A 17,307-nucleotide genomic window follows, 5' to 3' on the forward strand; every position below is an offset into this window, starting at 1 on the left:
CCCTGCCAAACGAATCCTAACGGTCAAATCCACATGTGCATTGCCTCACCCCATGTTTACTTTTCTAAATTTCTACGACGTGAAGGGAGACACAAAAAATACGCCACCCCAGATGTTAGGTCTTCTCAGGGCAGTGCTCTTGAAACTGTGGGGCTGGCCCCAAAAGAAGTAGGGGGAGGGACGAAGGGAGGTGGGGGGGCTCAGCAGGTCATTCAAAAAGTGCTTAAGGTGACGACTTTTAATAGGAAATATAAGCAGACATGGAATGGGCGCGTTCGGCAACAATGTTTCTACTCAAGGGGGCGCAGCAGCATAACAACATTTGAATACCACTGTTTTAACACAATTAAGCAGGGCTATTTTGATAGATGTAGACCCACGTCATAATGCAACGTCGTAATCTGGTAGTGTGTTTTCAGAGAAGGTGCACTTGTTTGACGGGGCCATGAAAAATGTTCCGCCGAGGAAATGGACACCGGCGGTAGGATTAAGAACTTGGATGAGAATAGGGGATGGAGGCTAAGTTTAGACTGTTGTTTGAGACAAGGGGAGGCATCTGCAGAACCCAAAAGGGCGTGCCAGGCCTTTTACAGCGGGCCCCACGCTGAGAGCCAGAGGTGGTATAAAAAGCTCGGTGGGGGCCCGGCCGTGCACAAAGAGGACAGCCGAGACCCAGCCGCGGCCTAACATTAAAGGAGAGCGGGAAGCGGGACACAAAACCCCCCATGGGCACCATGGACAAGTTCAAGGCCGCCCTGCTGCTGACCGGCGTGGGGGACGCGCTGGCGTACAGGAACTTCAGCTGGGAAATCTGCGGCTCAGGTGTGCAGATCCACAAGGAGCTGAAGGAGCTGGGAGGGCTGGAGAACCTGGCCCTGTCCCCAGAGAAGTGGCCAGTGAGTGACAACACGCTCATGCACATGGCTACGACGGAAGCCCTCATTGCAGGTAAGGCTCTCTGAAGACCCAGGGCAAACGAAACGTCTTTCACACCCCCAGGACATTATCTTGCCTTGCAATATGTGGCTTGGGTATTGGTATCATTTACTTTCTACCGTATGTCCGAGCTGCCCCGCTGTGATTGCCCACTGGGGGTTGCCCCCATTTGTCCCACTGTACACAGACGTCTGTATTGCCACACTCGGGGATGCTCTAAATGGCCCAATAGGCCCCTCCACTAACAGTGTCTAACAGCGTGTGCACGGATACCAACCAAGCCACGCGCACACAGAGTTTGCAACAAATATCAAACCTCGACCTCCATTTTCCATAACCCATAATCCACCTGCATATCATAGTCCTTGCCTCACATCCCTCCATGCTCTTATTTATTTATTTGCATTGTTAACGCGCTCACACAGCCCGGGGCATCGAGGCGCTGTTACAGAATTTGTTTGTGTTATTGTTGTCTTAGTTGCATATTGATAAATACCCGGCGGTTTCTAAGCGCGGACCTGTGTTGCTTCGTGTCGTCTTGCTTCCAAGGCGAGCACGTTGCCACTGAGCTATCCTCTTGACACAGAACACCTAAAAAGCCGAGTGCCCTTCTGCTCTGCAAACATCACCTCAACAGCAAAACACCCCCCTCCCCCTCTCTTCTCGCGAAACCACCTCACCACCCTCAGAACGCCTTGCAAATACACGCAAAGAGCTATTAAAAAATGGCCAGGCACGGATATTTTTTCAACATGCCCTGAACGTGGGTATTGCTGACACATGAAAGGTCACGATGCACGTCTGCCTTATACAGAGTTTTGAACCTATACTTTCAATTTGTGAACGCTCTGTGGAGTGTCCTGGATAAGTGTCCTGGGTACACCATGTTGGTGCAAGGCACACACATACATCAGTCCATTCGATGAGTAACATTGTTGGGTACCTAATCGCCAGTACCTTTAGTGAGTTCAGTGCAGTACAGAACTGAGATGTTGTGCCAGTTGTGTTCACAGCCGGCTGCAATAATACTGACAGACACGTTGTGTGAAACTCTGGTTTTCATTTACCTTCTTTCTGCCCGTGATTCCTAGATCTTTCCCTGGGATTGCGACGCTTGAAAGGACCGTTCTCCTTTTGCAGTCGTTTAGTTTGCTCTTAACACCTGTGCCTGCATTTCAAGACACACAACATGGCACGTTTATATCAAGCCCTGCACGCTATATTAAATTCATGAATATTCTTTTGGGCACTGTTATTAGCCAACGCCCAAGGTAGACGTCCTAGCCAAATGTGTGCCCCTCTGACAAGTGTAAAGGTCAGTTACCTCATAACGGCATGTTAGACTTGTTCATTAATAGGAAACCTGCCTCTCTCTCATTTAAGGTAGCACGGCTAACGTGGGACTCAGACCTTGCATGTTATCACCCCATTCGCCAATAGTCACACGAATGACCTTAACTGCGAGCTGTAGAGGAGACGTTTTTTTCCAGACGTGTTACGTGCCTCCTCTTTGTCCGAGCAAAGGAAACAGTGCATATGCCACTCACCGTTCCCCGAGCCGGCAAGCAGAACTATATTTAGTGGCCAGTGTTCACGCCAAGGGAATGCGCTCCAACCTATATAGGCCGTTGCTAGGCCCAAAGTGCATTATCTCGTCTATTGCTGATAAGCTTAGGAGGTAGCCCACGGTATCTACAGAGGAGATGCCTCTGGCATTTCTCACGGCACTGCGCCTGATAAAAAAGGGTCTATTGAGCACCATAAAAGTCCATGGAGCCAAGATGCCAGTGCAGCAATTTTAAAGCCACGTGCTCGAGTTGCAGTTTTCATTAACACCTCTTCTCTCAGACATGCCTGCTTTACTGCAAACCGGCTACTGTGGCTCTCCAGTCCTGAGGAAATCTGCACTTGCTGAAAGAGGCATGCATGCCTTGCCTTTTATGCCGGATTTATCTTATGCATCGCATTGTGATGCTGAATGCTGGAAATGGGAAAAAAGTTACTCTGGGAACCCTCTCCTATTGGGGGGGGGAAGGCGGGGAAAAAGGAGCGGGCCCTAAACCAGGTGACATTTCTTCATGGATCGCAAGCCTGGCGAATTCACATAAAAGCAAAGAGCATTTTGGGAGAATAAGAATACCCATAATTTTAAATGTGAAAGCATGTCTGTGATAGTGATTCAGTAAGTAATCCTTTTGAGTGAATAGTTAATCACTGGTATTTTTATTGGTCACAGTAACTAATAAAAAAAGTCTAGAAAGTGCAAGCCATATATACCAATTTGGACAGCCTCAGACCAGAATATGCAATGTCTCTTTGTGCATTCAGTCGTGTTACCCCCTGAGTATGGGATAGAGCAGTGCTACAGGGCAAGAAAAATATGCTTTTTTTGCGAGGTGGAAAGCTTGGTTGGCCGCTATGGTGTCAGGAGTGGCATATATTCTCTTTGCCACACCATGGGCAAAGACTGCAGAATGGCAAGCAGGTCGAACAGTGCTTCATATTTATCACCCCAAAAGCATTGAGCCTTCAACGTTTTCTCCAAATGCAGCGTGCTCCAAGCTCCTCCTAGAAGAATTAGACACTGGCCTGTTGTTTAGCATAATTTTCACAGTTAGTATCTGTGTTTGATATTAACTCCTCTTTGTGTATGGTTTAATTGATGAGCACCCAGTCTGGTCACATTTAATTTCAGCTTTCAAGGGGATTAAACACACATACACTGAACAGTCTTCACATGAAGGAGAGACATGTTTTGCTGCATTACCCTGCCTGGAGACTGTGCACTGGCCAGCGCGCATTCCCAACTCTATTGGCAGCCTGACCCTGATGGTCCAGGGGTCTTTGCTGCCTTAATCCCAGCCTACCATGTACAAGCCACAGGACCAAACCCACCTCACCAGAGTTGACACGCACAGAGTTCTCCCATCCCAGACACATGTACCAAAGACATCTCTTGGTGTATCAACATCCAAGAAGCACTCCTCTGTAAAATTGCCATGTTACAAGCCAAAATTGAGTCAAAGAAAGAAAGTCTCACCTTCACTGACAATCCCATATCTCCCACCCACACCCCACGAATGGACGATAACAACCTATTTGAATTCTCCACCATCACTACCAAAGAGGTTGAAGACATAACTCTCTGAAACCCTCCAAATGCCATGGTGACATTTGCCCTGCGCCAGTTATCAAAGACGCTGCCAAACATCTGGCCCCTTTTATCACATCCCTCATTAACTCATCCTTCACATCCAGCATAGTACCTAAAAACCTTAAGGATTCCTGGGTTCTACCTCTACTCAAGAAACCCTCGCTAGACCCCAGTGTCCCCACAAATTACAGACCTATTACTACTGTGCCCTTCCTCTTAAAAATCCTTAACAGAGCTGCCTACCTGCAGATCCAGAATCACCTAGAGAAACATAACTTATTAGGACTAAGACAATCGGGCTTCCGCCCCAAACACGGCACTGAGACAGCCTTGGTCGATCTCAAGACACAAATAGACAACCTCAAAGACAACAGCAAACTAGCCCTTCTTCTCCTTTTCGACCTTTCGGCCGCCTTCGATTTGGTTAATTACGATATTCTTTGCAAACATCTAGCCTTAGCAGCCAAATTCTCTGACAAGGCCAATTCCTGGATACAATCCTTCCTGAATAACAGATCCATGAGGGTCTTTGCCCTCACAGTCTCTGCCGAACCTTCCCCCATTACATGTGGCATCCCCCATGGCTCCTGCGTCTCCCCCACACTATATAACGTGTTTACAAAACCTCTCTTCGACATACTGGAACATTTGGGTGTCATCTGCACGAATTACGCAGATGACACTCAAATACTCATCCCACTAACAGGCGATTACGCCACAGACAACACAGTCCTCAACAACATTTACTCCATTATCCAAGAATGGATGGCCAAACACGGCCTCTACCTCAACGACGATAAGACTGAGCTTCTTCTCCTTGGCTCCCAATCTAGACTCAACAAACTCGACTAACATTACCAGACATTTACTATTGACGGCAACAACATTTCCGTCTCCATCAACGTCAAAAAGCTCGGGATTTACCCTGACTCCTCCCTCACACTGACAAGACAAATCAACACCATCTCATCCGCCACCGCTTACACATGTAAGCTCATCAATACCAGTAGACCTTACCTCTCGACCTCTAACTGCACCTCCTTAGCCAGAGCACTAGTTCTCTCCAATGTCGACTATTGCAATGCTCTCTGCCTGGGTACCAGCCAAAAGAACATCAACAAGCTGCAAGTTACCCAAAACAACGCACTAAGAGCAGCCATGAACATACCCAAAGACGAGCATATCTCCGACGGCAGACAAACCTGTGAATGACTATCTGTACATCAGAGAATTGAATTTAAAACACTCTCTCTCACACACAAATGTTTATCCAACCAAGCACCTAGATACCTCTCAGATAACTTCACGCAACACACCCCAACTTGCCCAACCAGATCAGCCCAAACACATTGCCTAAACATCCCCAGATTTAAGCTCCAAAAAGCAGGCGGCACAAGCTTCCCAGTGCTTGCCACTAAACTCTGGAACTCACTACCAACTGAGCTCAGATCCAAACCATCCTTTCACCAATTCAGACACAGTGCCAAAACTTGGCTTTTGGCCAAAAAAGCCTAAACTCCAACTTATTACTACACACATGTATTTACTACCTGCATAATCTGCACAATTCAAATCTTGTAAATATGTTATTATGTATATACTACCAGCAATTGCTTTAGAATGTCTACACTACCTGTATTGTTTAACTACAGACCATGCTTGTAATATTGGCTACCTGTAACCTTGCCAAGCGCCTGGATGCCCCAGGGCCAAGCGGCGCTATACAAATAATAAACTATTCTAAACTAAACTTTGGCTACCCGTCCCAATCTGGCAGAGAGTGCATCCATATATCCCAGTGCCTTGCTCAACTAGCCTGGTAACAAGCTCCTGAGCTCAACTAAACTTTCCAACGGTCTCAGAGCCTGGCCCAGTGCCTGGCCCAGAACCGTGGTGCTCTATGCCTTCTGCCAGCCCTGGCCGGAACATAGCCCTGTTGGACAACAACCCATCTAGGGACCAAGACAAAATACAAGAAATCAGACAATTCCGGACATGATTTTCCAAGTCCCTACCAACAGGAACACACAAACGCAAAGCACTGCAGTGAAGTTACCATTGGGTAACACTGCTGACTCTTGCAAGTTGGATAGTGCATGCTTGGAAGCGGAGTTAAGAGTCTTTGTCTTTGGGTGCAATACTTTGAGGGAATTTGAATTACTGGAGCTCTAAAGAGGTCAGAGTATAATCAGAATCCACGGTTTGAGGCAGTCTGGGTACAAGTCCTTGTACAGGAACAGCACTGCGATGGCACAACAAGCTCTGCATGAAACAGAGCTTTGTTAGGATTTGCAATCTAAGTCTGCATGCTATTGCGAGCAGAGATTCAACACATTCTGTGTTTTATCAGGTAAATCTGGGTATTGGCACATTTGGAGCTCAACATGTATCTGGAGTTTCTTTGGGATAGTAGCAAGAACCGAGCACATGGTGTCCTTGTGTATCTGTAGGGGAGCGCCGTATTAGATCTCTGATGCAGGTGACTATTGACATTATCATGAGCAGCACTCCTAAAAACTCTTGGATATTTCCCTTGCCGAGTGAACCTAAAATACCGAAACATCGGTACCCGACAAAGACATGATCCATCTAACCCTCCAGGCCAAAGTTGAAGAGGAAACAGGATGATGGCATTTACTGAAAGAAATTGATAGCAGGACGTTCTCTCGTTGGTAATATAGTCTTCATACTCCCTTAAATATTGCACAACGCAAAGAGAAGGAACCTCTCTGAAACAAGGAACATTAATCTCTGAGGAACTTGTCTTTGTTGTATGCGGAACTCTACAACTAACACCCTATGGAGTAAAATGCCTGCTTGAGTTGCCCAAGACACCAACATCAGAAGCTCTCCAGAAAGCACCCTAACATTACCGACAGTTCTTGTAGAGGCAAGCCCCCATTGTCTGCCAAATCCGTGAATAAGGGTATAAGCAAATTGACATCCTAGTGAAGCACATGTATCTGGAATTAGGAGGAGTGGAAGTCTAATACCTCTGAGCAGTCAGCAAACCAAGGGATGAGAACCCACCGGGAGCCCTCCCCCAAACTACTGAAGCAAGGGATGGCAGATCTATACAACTGCATAGGAAGATAAGTGGAGGAAGAGGTATGTTACCACCTGCATAGCATCCGCCAGAACAGGATACATACTCCTTCCATAGCACCAATGAGCCCAGGCCTTGCAGGCAGATTTGTTAGTCCTCATTGTGCTAGCTACCTATGAACTGAGGACAAACTTTGAAGCTTTATACAAAATGCCTGTTCTGGAACGCCTGTCTCAAAATGAGCCATGCCATGAGTGGAAGGGAACTTGCCAAAAGAGGATACATTCTCCCTGCTCTTTCCAACGCAGATCCCTCAAGTTTAGCAGCAGGATTATGTCTTTGGTCATTGCCAGTGCTAGAAGAAACCAAGACTAGACTGATGAGCAAGGAGTAGCAAGCACTATACAGGACTTCTGCTTATGAGTGTGCAGCAATATCTGCACATTCATTGCGAAGGGGAGGGCGAGCATACTGAGTGCACTGTATCCAAAATTGAAAAAGGCGTCTACTTCCTCTGTGTGCTGTGGGGAATCCTGCTGACCCCCCCCCACCAAAACCTTGCCAAGATTCTCCTCCCAGGGGCCAGGAGAAGGCAGACGCTTACTGATCCCAATCCTGGGGCGGTATACTGAGGGATAATTGCCTGGGTGGAGACAAGGCCCAGGGTAGTGGAGTGATTTTGCAGGGTGAGACATGGTATTTCTCCTCAGAGAGGGATACTCTTGCCACTGGATTTAAGGAGGAACTAGCTTACTGTCTCTTTCATATATCTCTACCTCCTAGCACGGATGAACGAGTAAACTCCAAGGGTGAATCCCAACAAAGTGTTGTATCAAAAGAACAGGTATTTTTGTACCCCTAAAATTAAATATCCTCCCCAATGCTAAAGGTATGCTAAAAGGAATGATGGAAATGTGTCCTTTTCTATACCATCTGTCTCTACTAAGGTTAAGCCTACAATCCCTCTTCTAAAAACATCAATGGAATTAAAACCACTGCTAAAAGTAGAAAGGACGTGAGTAAACCTAATTTCCGTAAGCTTGACTGCATGTCCCAGAATCTCTCAGGGACTGTGACGAAGAAGAGGGTTGAGGAGGCATGCAGAAGTAAAGGACAGGCAAGCAGGCCTAGTATCCTTTGTCAGGGTAAGGCAATTAATACTAAGGGCCTGCACCTGAAGCCAATTGCCTCAATTGCCAGAAGCATAAAAGGCAGCAACAGGAAGAAGCAGTAGAAAGAAGCTGGACCAGGAACTGGAAGGTTGGCAGGAGTAGCAGAAGAAGAAGCAGAGTACGAGGCAAGCAGTTCACAAGGAAGTGTGACCACTTAAGGGGGGCCGGAGTGAGAGAGGGGCAGATTTCACATGCAAGTTCTGAGTTGGTCCTGTGCGCACAAACCCTGTTTGACTGTGGCTGCATTGGACGAGACTGGGAGAAGTTAGCAGTTTTCCCAGGTGTGCCTAATAGATGTGAATGCAGAGCTGAGGATGTGCACCTACCGGAGGCCCATGTGCAGAAGCAAGCTGCGGGAGGTAAGAGAGAAGGAAACTCTCTGTGGTCGAGGCCGGTTCGGAGACATCCTTACTGCAGAGGGGTGTGGGTCCCAGAATGCCTGAAGCAGTAGTAGCAGAAAGAAAGAAAGTCGGGAAGTGGAAGCAGCCCGCAACTGCAGTGATTTTGGAGCCGGTGAATTAAGCTCTGTACTGAAACTCACAAGAAACACCTTGCCGGTAACTGTAACCAGCTAATTTAACACTTGCTTAGAAGTGAGAGCGAGTAAAAGCTATTTGTTGTTGTGGGAAAGCTGCACATTCATCCTGCGTGTTTTTAGCACAGGTTAAAATGTTCGCAAAAATGGAAAGTCTTTAATTTTCCATTGTTGTATTAAAACCCTTACCGGAGTGGTCATGTGTCTTCTCTTAAGAGGAAGCACATTGCTGGTAATCATCCGAGAGGTAGTAGCTGACTTGCCTGAAATCTTGCAAAAACGCTTATATCAAATAAAGGTCACGTGTAAGTGATTATGAGCCATTTTAAAGCAGAACTCTGTGTGAAGAAAAGGGAACACAAGCCTTTAAATTGAAATTGCTCATCAAAGAGTGATTGCGTGTGCCTAATTTAGTTTCTCTAATAAAACCTGACTCCTGTAACATTCAGAATAAATACTTTGTAGTTGTAGAAGTTGCTGAAGTAACAAGAAGAACACACATTACCCAAGCCAGTAGACACATCCTTTCTAATGTGAAACCAACCCTATTAAGACCTAACCAACAATGTTTTGAAGTTGCTGAAGCTGGTTCAAATCCAGTATCCTCTGATACAAGGGTGACAAGGTTATCCAAAGCTGAGAGGGAGGGAATACAGCTTTGGGGTAAATACTGGACACAGAAAGGTGTGTATAAAGCCTGCGAAGGGAGCTGGGTTAGCTTGTTAGAAGAACTGATCAACAATCTGTGAAGCTGAGCCTGTTAAACTGAAGAACAGAAGCCGTCTAGAAGCCAAGACAGATTCTAGTGGTAGTTGTAAGACAGACAGAGCAGACAAAGTGGCTGCCCTTCCTTATGGCATAGAAAAGAAGAGTGCCTTGTCTAGCTGTTCAGGTTGAAGAGTCTTGTCTAAGTTGCCTGATACATTCTTAAAGTATCATGTTGCAGTATTACCAATAGAACTGTGGTTGTCTATAATATTGTCAGAGCCCTTTATATTGAATATAGTTGAAGCAGCAGTAGTAGACTGTGAAGCTAAGGGGCTTGCTTTAACAGTAGCATTGGAAGAAGGGAGTTGTCAAGGAGAGAGCAACCCCTTAGAAGAAGCATCTGTACAAGTTATACCAAAGACGCTGCAGAGGTTACAAAAGAAGGACAGTTGTTGAACCAGGAGTGGAGCTTTTGTTTGGAACTTTGTCAATTCTATCCTGGAAGGAGGTTGTCAAGGATTACCATTGGTGCTGTTTTCTTTGTGGGGATTGGAAAGGGAACTTTTCAACAAACGGAGCATGAACTGTTACCAGTGGATTTTTGTTTGGGTCAACTTTTGTTTCTTTGAAACCTTTCACAAACTGATTTAAGATTTTACTTTTCTTTGGGAGAAATTGATTTTGGACATTTCTGGGAACAAGATCCACCTGGGACGAGTGAAAGTTATCCAAGTGACTAGTTATTTGTTAAACTTTTATTTATTTTGTTTGAAATGTTTGTTGTTTAGTGTGAGGGCAAGTTTTGTGTATCCTGGGAGATGTTCCCTTAGATCCTAGACTAGGTAGGGAACTGCCTAGTAGAGCAGGCTTAGTTAGATTTTCTTTGCATTTTCTGTTTAAAATAAAATGTCAAGCACTGAGAAAATTACAAGCAGTTGTCTGCCTCCCATTACTGATCCCTCACAGTGCAGATCTGGCCTACAGTTGAGAAATCTTGGCAACTGATCACTGTCGAAGTATTATGCTTTATCTGGAAGAGCTCCCATTTTTACCAGAAGCAGAAAAAAACGGTCTTGCGCAGTTTGCAGCAGTTGCCATCCATCTCACGGTGGAGCACCAGACTGCAACCAGATTGTTTTTCCCACGGAGGAACTTTATTGACAACTTTATGTGAAATTGGAAGCAAAAATCCCAAAAGTTCACAGCCAGACAGGAGAGACTTCTTGATCTTCTACCCCCTAAAATTATGTTGATGTAGCAAAGCACTGAGATATTGTCCATGAGGATGCTTGCAGCGCAATGGGAGTAATTGCACACAAATCTGGAAATTGCAATGACACTAAACAGCTCATGCTGAAAAGACTCTTCAGTCACCATGGACCCCCTGTCCGAACTGGACCACAGCTGGTGGCCCATCCTTTCTGGTTTGTATCCGACGCTAAGCAAATGTCGGCGGTGTATGGAAAAATCACCCTTCCATTCCAAGCTTCCATATTCACAAATAAACATTCCAACTCTGCACTTACACCTGTGGAATTTAGGACCCAGTTTGACTAATCTAAACCTTTCGTAAGAGCTCTGTTATATGGGCAAGACTCCTGAGTGAAATTGCAGGTGAGACAACCACTCTTCAATTTGCTCCTAATGGAGCTTATTTGGATATACGGTGGCTCAAAGTATCTTGTCTGCAATCAACCCAATATCCCAGGAACTGAATCTTCTGGGCAGGGTAAATGTGATTTTCTTCCTCCCAAGGTATATGAATTGTAGCAAATACTGTAGATAGATTGTCACCTTGAGTTGAAATTAACTATGTTCCTGCGACTTTGCCATGATAAGAATGTCATCCAATTATATTAGAAAAGTATTCGCCCTTGCCATCAGAAAAATGCCCACAACAGCATTCTGATGCCATGCAGAGTGTAAGTGCTGAGAACCATTACGTTATCCACTTCCAAGAAAATTTAATTTCCTGTGCCCTTTTGAAGATTGGTACTGTCAAGTATGTATCTTTTAGATCCAACCTGATGAGCCAGTCTACCCATGTCCCATAACTGAGCCCTTGTCACCATTTTGAAATGACATTGAATGATACATCGGTTGTGATCTCTGAAGTCCATAAGAGAGCAAAACCTCTTTTACTTTTTGCGAACCAAGACCCTTTGACTTATGTTCGCTGTAAGATGGAATGGGGCCATTTTCTGAAAAATCCACTTTAGTTCCTGAGAGATTAGACAATGAGTATCTACAGATAATCTGATCTCTCATTGGGAAAGCATTGTGGAGTATGTACAATTCTCAGGCAAAACCTTGAACCATCTGCAGAACCTACTGCTTTTGTAAAATATCTGTCAAAATTGGGTTGGCCCTCTCTATTCCTAAGGGTCAGAAAAAATTGAATTTGGCTTAACAAAAACAAAACCATTTTCCTAGGACAAAATTAGACACATTACACAGCCTGAGGTAGCGGCTGTGTAGTTATGGTTAAGTTGCTCATCTCATAGGAAGAGCACTCTTTGGGCGGCTTATAACTTCGCTCCCCCTGGACGAATCCTTACCAAACTTTGCAAAAAAAGTATATGGGGGGGGGCAAAGTTACAGGGGGGGTCCCACATTTTTTTTCCCACAGACATAATGTGCTCACGCCTACAGCCCAAACCACTGGATGGATCTTCACCAAATTTGTGGCAGGAGCGGCGGCTTGGTACCGAAAACGTGCTTTTGTAAATTTGGTCTAAATCTGACCAGCAATTTTTTTTAAAACAACCAAAGAGTAGGTCCAATAAAATAAGTGATATCTGGCTCCTCAGACCCATTTCCTTGTTTGGTCCGCGGACAGGCATTTAACTGGCCTATCTGGCTACATGAAGTCTGCGGACCCTGTGCGCACCTGCTTATTGGTTGGGGGAAAAGCGTGAAATGCGTCAGTTTTCTGGCAATGCTCGCCATGCTGGATTCGCAGACTTTTGCCTGTGTTCGCGGGCATGGCGGTAGAAGCAAAAAAGAAAAAACACAACATTGCACTTTTCAAACTCAACAAACAATCTCTGGGGAGGTGGGGGGTGGTGTGGATGGGATGGGATATGGCCATAAGAAGCCAAAAAACGGGTGTTGTTCATCCCCAAAATCTGTGAACACTTGAGATGGCATAGGGCAGTCCTGTGATGTCCGAGGACATCTGTGCCTATTTCTGCAATACAGGGTTGGTGAAAAGCAGTTTTTGGATGGCTTATAACTTTGGTGCCACTCAATGAAACTGCATGTAAATTTGCAATATTATTCTAGACCTAATTCTGAATGGTTTTGCAAAGCTTGGTGGTCAATGAAATTTGTAATGTCATCTTTGATGTCCTGGGTGTTAGTCTTAGCAGTGCAAGGTGGTGGTGTGAGTTATGGTTGCTTAGCTTACCATAACTGGTGAATTTCTGAGGTTTTTCGGTTTTACTTGTAACCATAACGTCCCTTTAACAACATTTTTTCATTGAATTATATAATATAACTAACTCTAATATCCAAAATAACATTTGAATGAAAGTAAGTGCATAATTGATGCAATCAAAAAATGAAGACAAGCAATACTGAAAACCGAAATGACAGAAAACTATATAATGAAAACAAATCATGCCACAGTTAGCTTATTACATATTATATAATACATAATTTGTTTCCTGTGAAACACTATTACAAAAGCATGTCTGTCAATGTAAACCTCATTTGTTAACCACATAAAGGTCGATAGTATTCTCTAGTTGGCACTCTCTGTGTACAATACTATTTGGAAAAACAATTGTACATGATCATGAGTTTCGGATCATAAAGTACCTACTTCGCAGCCGTAGCCTTCTTCAGGATCAAAGGACTATGTCATACTGCCATGTCATAAATCGGCAAAATCATTCTGTATGTAGGAATTTATTAACCACTTTGGGTAAAACTTTAGCAAAAAGTACTAATCAAAAGTGACTGACAAAGGTTACCTTCCAAAATGGCTCAAAAACGTAAACTGTGTGTGAGATGTAGTTTCTTGAAACATTGCATTTCAGAGAAATTATTAATCGAATTACCACATCTACTATAAGGACAACTACAGTTGTAACTCATATCCTGTAAAAAATAAATGACTGATACCAGTCACACATTGTGTACAACAAATGGTCAGACACACATGACCCAATTAAAGTTTTAAAAAAACATGCTATTGTGAGGCAGAGATAGCTTTGTTTGAATGAACAGTGTGCTTGACTGAACCAGCGATTTTTCTATCCTGGAAACGAGTGGAAAAAAACAATATATGAATACTGAGACTGTCAGTTCCAATCCAAATTTAGTAACAAAACAAACTGAATACTACTTACAGAATTTCCTTTTAAATTAGAATTGCCACATGTTCTGGCACTAGCCATTGCTGTTTTTGGTGCCACAAAGGATAGTGTGCTATTGGGTGACATTGTGGACAAATATGATGGCTCTGCAAAAACCCTCCGTGGATTCCTGGATTCTTGTTTGGTCCACTTTACCTTTAAACCTTATTATTTTTCTACCCCCAGGGCTAAAGTGGGCTTTATTATTTCACATCTTTCTGGGAATGAATTAGCCTGAGCCACACCATTAGTTAATTCCGGAGATGCCCTTTTGGATGATTATGACGGATTCATCCAAGCACTTAAAACCATGTTTGACCGCCCAGAACAGGTCTTTAGTGCTCAAGAACGTTTACTCGATTTCCAGCAAGGCTCTCAGGACATGCTCACTTATGTGACTCGATTCAAGCAACTGGCTAAAGAAGCGGGTTGGCCATCTGAAGCTTGCTTCACTCTCTTTCGAAGAGGGCTAAATGAAGATATCAAGGACGAATAAGCCAGGGTGGCACGTCCAAGTTCTTATCAGGCACTTATGGATCTTGTTCTACAGATTGATTTTCGCATCCAGGAAAGGAAGGCAGAGAAAAGGAAGACCAAGTCACCCCTCCAGAAGAACCCCTCAGAGACCTCCTCGAAATCCGAAGATCCTTCTGTCCCCACAAACGAACCCGAACCCATGCAACTAGGGGCCTTCCGTGTACCCATATCCCCCCAAGAAAGGTTGCGAAGGATCCATACTGGCTTATGCATGTACTGTGCCTCGGACAAGCATTTAATCAGGGAATGTCCAATGGCCCCTCTGCGGCGTTCGGGAAACGCCAGCTCCTGATCCTAGATGGAGTTCAGTTTCGGGAGAGAGATGTAGGCTCCACATCTATACCATCCTTGAACTCTCCTGGACAAAACTCTCTGGTAATTTTACAAGCCTTTCTATCACCATCCAAGAAGGAAACCTACCCCATTCTGGCATTAGCGGACTGTGGGGCTATGGGAATATTCATAGATCAAGAATGGGTCCTTAATCATCATATTCCCTACGAATCCCGGAACACCTTGCAACCCATAGAAGCAATTGATGGCAGGCCTCTCTCTTCTGGGCCTATAACCCTTCAGACCAAGGAAATTGAGCTTGCAATAAACCATCATTGAGAGAAGATAAAGTTTGACATCATAAAATCTGCCCATTACCCAATAGTATTGGGAATGCCCTGGCTACAAAAACACAATCCATTCATCAATTGGACAGCAGGTTCCTTGGTCCTAGGTTATGAATTTTGCATGTCTCATTGTCTACTCCTGGATCCTTCTCCAACACCATCGGAAGAACGCTCAACAACCAAGCGAGGTCCTCTCACGGTCTCCAACATCGTCCAGGTTCCTAAAGCCTACCAGGAGTACAGCAATGTGTTCTCTTCTGCTATTGTTCAAGCCTTACCACCCCATAGGCCAGAAGACTGTGCTATTGAAACCGAACCTTCAGCTGTGATCCCCTTTGGAAGGATGTTTATTCTGTCTGAACCCGAGAAAAGGGCCCTTCGTGAATACCCAGATACTAACCTAGAAAACGGAACCATATGCCCATCCAAATCTCCAGCCGGAGCTTCACTATTTTTTGTTCCTAAGAAAGATACCAAAGAGCTCAGACCTTGCCTTGATTATCGAGGTCTAAATCAGTGCACCCTTAAGGATCGTTATCCTTTACCCCTGATCTCAGACATCCTGGAGGCCGTAAGAGGAGCCATAATATTCACCAAATTGGATCTCAGGGGTGCCTACCATCTGATCCGTATTAGGGAAGGAGACGAATCGAAGACAGCCTTCAGAACACCCTTTGGTCACTATGAATACTTGGTCATGCCCTTTGGACTCGCTAATGCTCCGGCGATCTTCCAACGCTTTATGGATCGGGTGTTTTCGGATATGCTGTTTCTCTTTGTCATCGTCTATCTGGACGATATTCTGGTATTCTCTAAGGACCTTCTCCAGCATGAAGGACATGTTAAGGCAGTACTACAACGACTACGTGAGCACAAGCTTCTAGCAAAACCCGAGAAGTGCCTTTTTCATGTTTCCACCATCCACTATCTAGGATTTGTCCTTAGCCCAGACGACATAGGAATGGATCAATCTAAGGTTAAAGCCATACTATCCTGGCCAACTCCGACCACTGTAAAACAGATCCAGTCTTTCCTGGGCCTAGCTAATTTCTTTCGAAAGTTCATACCATCCTTCTCCGAGATTGTTCACCCGATAATTGCCTTCTTGAAGAAAGTTACTCCCTTTCATTGGACATCAGCCCAGGAGAAGGCCTTCCAACGCTTGAAAACAGAGTTTACACAAGCCCCCATCCTGGCTCAACCTGATATAAATCGACTCTTCCTAGTGGAAACAGACGCCTCTAACTATGCCATCGGAGCAGTTCTGAAACAGGAACTCGATGACGGACTGGAACACCCTATTGCCTATCTTTCACGGACATTGACCCCCAGTGAAACTCATTACTAGGTTTTAGAAAAGGAACTGCTAGCCATCCGTCAAGCCTTCACCAAGTAGCGTCATTTACTTCTAGGAGCTAAACATCCTGTCCAGGTTCGCACGGACCATCAAAATCTCCAAGTATTACAGGCCCTGGAATGCAGGAACAGCCGTCAGGCCCGTTGGGCCTTCTTCTTTGCCCAATACCAGTTCCAGATTCACCATTTTCCTGGAACACAAAATATAATCGCTGATGCCCTGTCTCGGCGTCCTGACTATGAACCTCCTGAAGACCGAAACATTTCCTGAGATGTTTCCCCATACAATATTTGTAGCTCAGGCAATCAGTCTCCTAGATGAAGTCCGCATGCAAACTCAATCCTCTGATTTCTGGAAGGACATCTCGGGCAAGAACCAGTGGAAATTGAAGACTAAGCATGGATACCTGTTCAAAGATAACACCTTGGTTATTCCAACACAAAAACTACAACAAAGGATAATAAACCTCTGTCAAGATACCCTTTACTCCGGACATTGTGGTATTACCAATACCCTCCGACTAATACAAAGGCAATTTTGGTGCCCCGGAATGAAAGCTGACGTACAACTGTACGTTCAGGCATGCTCTGTCTGTAATCAAAACAAACGCGACAACAAAAGACTGGTGGGTCTACTACAGCAACCTCCACTACCAACAAGGCCTTGGGAATTCATAGCAACAGACTTCATTGTGGAATTACCGCCTTCTAGGGGAAACAAAACCATCATGGTCACCATTGACTTGTTTACTCATATGGCTCATTTTACACCCCTGTATAAATTGCCATCCTCGTCAGAACTTGCTGGAATATTCCTAGAACACATATTCCGACTACATGGACTCCCTTCCAAGATCATATCGGACAGAGGGCCTCAATACG

The 17,307-nt window shown here is 44.8% G+C and overlaps 1 protein-coding gene across 1 annotated transcript in view; it reads left to right on the forward strand.

Moving 5' to 3' along the window:
- Positions 1–610: 610 nt before the first annotated feature.
- Positions 611–17,307, forward strand: part of ADPRHL1 (ADP-ribosylhydrolase like 1) — a 452,191-nt gene continuing 435,494 nt past the window's right edge. The window contains exon 1 of the mRNA XM_069637148.1: positions 611–948. Coding sequence (XP_069493249.1) covers positions 726–948 — 223 coding nt within the window. The 5' untranslated portion in view covers positions 611–725. The remainder of the gene's footprint in view (positions 949–17,307) is intronic.

The sequence above is a fragment of the Ambystoma mexicanum genome, chromosome 7p (genome assembly GCF_040938575.1).
Source record: "Ambystoma mexicanum isolate Mex_15411 chromosome 7p, UKY_AmexF1_1, whole genome shotgun sequence".
Classification (NCBI taxonomy): domain Eukaryota; kingdom Metazoa; phylum Chordata; class Amphibia; order Caudata; family Ambystomatidae; genus Ambystoma; species Ambystoma mexicanum.